Source organism: Fukomys damarensis, unplaced genomic scaffold (assembly GCF_012274545.1).
Source record: "Fukomys damarensis isolate Sample0158 unplaced genomic scaffold, DMR_v1.0_HiC HiC_scaffold_19, whole genome shotgun sequence".
Taxonomy (NCBI): Eukaryota; Metazoa; Chordata; class Mammalia; order Rodentia; family Bathyergidae; genus Fukomys; species Fukomys damarensis.
This window is the reverse complement of record NW_022900931.1, coordinates 62,639,054-62,645,132: the sequence shown is the minus strand read 5'-3', so window position 1 is coordinate 62,645,132 and position 6,079 is coordinate 62,639,054. Positions and strand designations below refer to the sequence as shown.

The 6,079-nt window shown below is 56.9% G+C and overlaps 1 protein-coding gene across 21 annotated transcripts in view; it reads left to right on the top strand.

Moving 5' to 3' along the window:
• The window catches only part of Dmpk (DM1 protein kinase), a 9,846-nt gene that overhangs the window by 603 nt on the left and 3,164 nt on the right, over nt 1-6,079 (top strand). For 16 of the 21 annotated variants that reach the window (XM_010614587.2, XM_010614581.2, XM_010614582.2 and 13 more), the window contains exons 2-9: nt 1,835-1,926; nt 2,164-2,247; nt 2,329-2,424; nt 3,014-3,162; nt 3,427-3,520; nt 3,730-3,936; nt 4,016-4,279; nt 4,796-4,881. In XM_010614587.2, the coding sequence (XP_010612889.1) occupies nt 1,835-1,926; nt 2,164-2,247; nt 2,329-2,424; nt 3,014-3,162; nt 3,427-3,520; nt 3,730-3,936; nt 4,016-4,279; nt 4,796-4,881 (1,072 nt within the window). The remainder of the gene's footprint in view (nt 1-1,834; nt 1,927-2,163; nt 2,248-2,328; nt 2,425-3,013; nt 3,163-3,426; nt 3,521-3,729; nt 3,937-4,015; nt 4,280-4,795; nt 4,882-6,079) is intronic. The other 5 variants (XM_010614591.2, XM_010614593.2, XM_010614579.2 and 2 more) reach the window with 1 other exon arrangement.

The window sequence follows — 6,079 nt, the reverse complement described above, 5'->3', positions numbered from 1 at the left end:
GCAGCTGTAACAGCCACAGCAGGGGAGCTTTGACAGGCTAAGCTGGGCACAGCCACCTGTTGTCTCCCTGTACCCCTAGCCCAAGTCTAGGCTAAGGACCTGCTGGTGGCCCCATCTCTTAGGCCTATACCCCAGAATTGCCCCATGACCATCTACCCGGGCTTTCCAGTGCACAGGGGCAAGCAGAGGGACAGCTGCCACGGGTGTGGCTGACAGGTGCTTCGTGCCAGCTGTCCCAACAGGTGCCCAGGCACTGGGAGGGTGAGGTGACTCACACAAGCCTGGGGGAGACTCAGCTCTACTGAGGGGTGTCACCCAGATCCCCCCCAGTCCTCAATTGGGAACAGCTTGGGTTTCTGGGGTGCCCCTTTCTCTGCCCCTGGTCCCTGTCAGCCTGCGTGCATCAGCCATGGCCCCTTCCAGCTCTCTACCTCCTTAGTGGTCCCTGTTCAGGGCCACCAGCCCTCCCGCTGGCCTACCTCTGACAAGATCTTTCTGGGCCCTGGGGACAATTCAGAGGAGAGAATATAAGTGCTTCGGTGCCAGCTTCCACCTCAGCGGCTCCCACCCAACGCCAGGCCTAGATCTCAGGCTTGCTCTAGTTTCATTGACCCCTGACACCCTGCTACTCTGTCACTTGTCCCTCAGTGTCTTGCTTTTGGTCCCTGGCCTCTCTCCGTGTGTCCCTGTGTCACTGCCTCCTTCCCCAGCCCCCATTTAGCCCACGTCCATCTCTATGACCCATGTGAAATTTCTCTCCCTCTCCCATTTTGTAGATGGGAGGGCAGAAACCAGGGGATAGCCCACTTGGCCTCTAGAAGACACCTCTCTCACCTCTTCTCTGGCCTCAGTGACTCTTCCAGCCTCGCTTTTGCAGAGAATGAAGCTGGGCTGGCTGGGTAAACTGAGGCCTGGGGCTGGGGCAGGGCCCTGGCTCTCCTGGAAGGAGCAGTCCTTTTGTGGCCTGAGTTGCATCCTGAGGCCCCTCCCCTGCGGGGCCCGGGGCGGGGGAGGGGGCCTGGGTTCCCGCTGCCTTAAAAGGGCTCAATGTCTTGGCTCTCTCCTCCCTCCCCCACCCTAGGCCCCGGCCGGTCCTTCCCCACGGCCCACGTTCCAGAACCCCCTCTGTGCATGGCCCACTCTCTCCCCTCTTCCCTGCCAGCACCGTCCCTCTTCCATCGTGCCTCCCAAACCTGGCTTCTACCTCAAGGCCAGGTCTCCCTCTCGCCACTGCCCCCAAGTCTCCAGCCTCCACCTGGCCGGTCCTCTCAGAAGTGTGAGCTGAGCCCACTAGCTATAGGCTTTTAGCCTCTGCAGTTGATGCTATCTGTACAGGAAGCCTCCCGCCCCCCTGGGGAAAACAGAGCTACTTCCAGAAGTGCTCAGGCTGTGTGTCCAAAACCTCTCGGGCCCCAACTCAGTATTTCCCAAAGAACGGGACGAATCTCACTCTGGAGGCACTGGGTACTGGGTACTGGGTACTGGGCAGTTCTAGGCTGAAAGCCCAAGCCGCGGGAGATAGGGGAGGGCAGAGTGGGGGTGGAGACCTGAGGCGCAGGGAGGTCTAAGGACTGGGCTTATTCAAGGCCTCCTACTCTGCAGATGTTACTCTTGCTCCCACTGGATCCCTCTTTCCCAACACCCAGTATCCAAAACGTGTTCCCAGGCTTGAGAGTGCAGAAAACTCACATGGTGTTTTTGTGGGAGAGCCTCTGGGAGCAGGCAGTCCCAAAAGAAAGTTAAAAAACACAGAGAAGGGGAGACTGAAGGTCAGGCCCTCATCGCCAGTGTCTGTCCAGTGACTCGGTTCTTCCTCTACCCTCACCACACCCAGCGGAGCCCATTGTGGCCAGGCTTAAGGAGATCCGACTGCAGAGGGATGACTTTGAGATTCTGAAAGTGATTGGACGCGGGGCGTTCAGCGAGGTGAGTCCTGAGTGGCCCGGAGCTGGAACGCTCAACGGGGTGGGCGGGGCATAGGAGCTGGGCGGGACTTTAAAATTGATGAATGAGAGAACCTAGAACTGGGCTGCAATGGAGGTGGGGCTTGAGGCCTACGGGCGTTGTGTGTGCGGGGCGGGGCCACTGCTGGGTAAAGTGGAGGGGGGATCCCGTCTGGGTGGCTCTTCTGTTTTTTCTGGCCACTTCTCTGCTGTCCTCTAGGTAGCGGTGGTGAAGATGAAGCAGACGGGCCAGGTGTATGCCATGAAGATCATGAATAAGTGGGACATGCTGAAGAGAGGCGAGGTGAGGGATGGGCTGGGCTGGGCGTGGCGGAGCCGGGGATCCTCTCCTCTCACCTTCTTCAGCGCCCTCGTTGCCCCGCAGGTGTCGTGCTTCCGCGAAGAGAGGGACGTGTTGGTGAACGGCGACCGCCGTTGGATCACGCAGCTGCACTTCGCCTTCCAGGACGAGAACTACCTGGTGAGCTCCTGGCCGGGTGACTACGAAGGACGGACCCCCCACACACCTTAACACGGCTGAGGCAGAGAGAGGAAGTTGTAGGATTGGATTAGCTGCCCCCCAGGTGCCTGCACAGGGGTTTGTGTGATGGCAGGATGTGTCTCATGTAAAGGAGGGGCCGTTTTAAAAAATCTAGAATGGGGAGGTGATGTCCTTTACTGCTCTTTTTATGGCTGATCCGGGGTCTCTTGTACGAAGATCCCTCTGTTGGAGGAAGCTCTTAACCGGATCGGGGCAGCTTTCTCGTGTGCGCGGGCCATTGCTTGGGCAGAGCATCTGGGATGTATATACTCTAGGTGTTGGGAGGTCTCTGGGTTCTGTTTTTCCCTGGATGTCTCTAAGGGACTGAGTCTCTGTCCAGTGACATCCCGGGAGAGGAGTCTTTAGGGAGACCCTCTGGTTTGGCCTTGAAGCTCTCAGGCCTCTCTTGGGCACGGGACTGCGGGGTCTCTGCCCAGGGATGGGGCATCCCTCTCTCTGGGAGTCTCTGCCCTTGGCTATCTGCGATGGGCGCCTAGGGAGGCTACTGACCCCATGACGCCCCTCCCAGTACCTGGTCATGGAATACTACGTGGGCGGGGACCTGCTAACGCTGCTGAGCAAGTTTGGGGAGCGGATCCCGGCCGAGATGGCGCGCTTCTACCTGGCCGAGATTGTCATGGCCATAGACTCAGTGCACCGGCTGGGCTATGTGCACAGGTGGGCGTGGCAGGGGCTGAGGGGCGTGGCCTGGGCGGGGCGTAGAGAGGGTTAGCAGTGCTTGCCTGGGATAATTGCCTCAGAGTCTGGAGCCCCAGGGAACGGGACCTAGAGGACCAGTTGGTTGGGACCCCCGGCGGCGAGGGCTTGGTGTGAGGTCCAGGTGGCAGAATCCCAGCAGGGGCTGAACTGTTCAGAGGGGCAAAGCCTGGCCCGATGGTGTTCCGGAGGCTCACTCATTCCTTCCCCCTTCACTCCTGGCAGGGACATCAAACCAGACAACATCCTGCTGGACCGCTGCGGCCACATCCGCCTGGCAGACTTTGGCTCCTGCCTTAAGCTGCGAGCGGATGGAACGGTGAGTGGGTGCACCCGCCCCTGGGCAGCTCTGCCCACTAAAGAGAGGACAAGTGGGTGCAGTGTGGGGCGGAGCCAGACCTAGAAGGGGAGCGAGGTATCCAGAAGCCAGTTCTGGGCCTCGAGGTTGGCAGATAGGGGGAGGAGCTAATTGTTGGAGGCGTGGCTAGGAGGGCCGGCTGGAGCTCTGCTCTGGTCCTGTCGGTGCAGGTGCGGTCGCTGGTGGCCGTGGGCACCCCGGACTACTTATCTCCCGAGATCCTGCAGGCTGTGGGCGGTGGGCCCGGGACAGGAAGCTACGGGCCAGAGTGTGACTGGTGGGCGCTGGGCGTGTTCGCCTATGAAATGTTCTATGGGCAGACGCCCTTCTATGCGGACTCCACGGCTGAGACCTACGGCAAGATCGTGCACTACAAGGTGAGCGCAGGCCCCAGGAGCCTGTCCATCTCTGCAGGGCGCCCGGGCTGACCTCTTTGTCCCTCATCCTTCTGAGCAGGAGCACCTGTCTCTGCCGCTGGCAGACATGGGGGTCCCCGAGGAGGCTCGGGACCTCATTCAGGGGCTGCTGTGTCCCCCGGATATACGACTGGGCAGGGATGGAGCGGAGGATTTCCGGAAGCACCCTTTCTTCTTTGGCCTTGACTGGGAAGGCCTTCGCGACAGCGTGCCCCCTTTCACACCAGACTTCGAGGGTGCCACTGACACATGCAACTTCGATGTGGTGGAGGACAGGCTCACTGCCATGGTGAGCGGGGGCGGGGTAGGTACCTGCAGCCCCTGCCTGGCTGAGGGAACCTGCCCATCCCCTCCCTCTCCCTGATGACAGTCGGCCTCCCTCATTCATTCCCTAGAGCACCTAGTGCAGAGACCCAGTGTGCCCGATGCACAGAACAGCGGGCAGACAGGGAGGCCCCATAGTGATCTGGGTTGAGGGCTTGGTGGGGCTCTTGACCCAGAAATTGTTGGGGGGCTTCTTGCAGGTGGGGTGTCCGAGCCTTCCTTCTGCCCTTAGCAAGCTCTCCTAGTATGCCTTTGTGCTGGGCAGTTCAGGGTACACAGCATTGTCCAAGTCAGTGCTGACCTTGAATTCCTGGCAATTCTCCTGCCTCAGCCTCCTGAGTGCTGGGGATTACAAGTGTGCACCACCATACCTGGCTAGTGGGCCATTTTAGATTATCCTTGAGCTGGGATAGGTTGGGGGGCATTTAAGCCAGGACCAGAAGAGGGGCACAGGCCAGCCTGAGAGCTGCTGGTCACATCTGTATGTCTCGTGTAGGAGACACTGTCGGACGTGCAGGAAGGCATACCGCTGGGGGTGCACCTGCCTTTCGTGGGCTTCTCCTACTCGTGCTTGGCCCTCAGGTAAGCAGGCCCATGTGGAAGATCCAGGACAGCCAGGAGATCTGCAGGGTCAGTCTTGGGGTCAGGAGCTCTTAGGGGCCTGTAGATTGCATTGTAAATTCAACTGTGGCCTCAACTTTAAAACCTCAGAACCCTAGCTTTGGCCAATCCTGCAGCTATTGATGTTTACATTTCATGTGCACAGAGTCATGGAACCTCAGAATCTTAGGAAATAAGTTCAGACTTTTACAATCAATTTTAACATAAACTCATTGAATCACCTACCAATAAAACCTTTTAAAACCATCAGTTATACAAATAAGATAATGTTTAATTAGAAAACATGGCTAAGGAGAAGGATAAACAGATCCTGGGGATATTCCCATGGGAAAGACTGCTGTGTTGGAAGGGACACTGATTTTATTGCAGTTTCATATTCCTAGGTAGGGACTGGCCCCTCTCAGTCATGGGATATGAAGGGTATCCTGATCTAGTGTCACAATTTTAGAATCCCACACCCAGTCATTTTTTTTCTTCCTTCAGACAGGTTCTCACTGTGTAGTTCAGGCTGGCCTTGAATTCACTATGTAGCCAAGGCTGGCGTCAAACTCATGGCAGTCCTCTTGCCTCAGCCTCCTGAATGCTGGGATTACAGGTTCAGATTTAAGGCTACTTGAGCTGGGTGTTGTGGCACATTCCTGTAATCTGGAGCCTGAGGCAGCGGATCATACTTTTTTTTTTTTTTTTTTCTGGTACCAGGGACTGAACTCAGGGCCTTTGGCTTGCCAGGTAGGCCTGGTGCCACTGTGCTAAATCCCTGGCCCTAGAGATAGAATTTTGAGCCCAGTCTGGGCAGCTTAGTGACTTAGACCACGTCTCAAAATAAAAAGTAAAATAAAGTTTGGAGCTGTAGCTCAGTGGAAAGGCCCTGGGTTCAATCCAGTAACACACACACACACACAGAGACACCCTCACATCTTTGGAGGTTTCTAAAGCTGGGCAGGGTCTCCTTCATCAGGTCCCCCTCCCTGTTCTGAAATCCTAAGCAGAGGGGCATGAACAGGTGACATCAAAAAGACTAGAAGCCCAGCACTTGGGAGGCTGAGGCAGGAGGATCACTAGACCAGTCTGGACTACATAGTGAGTTCCAGGTCAGTCTCAACTACATAGTGAGACCCTGTCTCAAAAAAAAAAAAAAAAAAAAAAAAAAAAAAAAAAA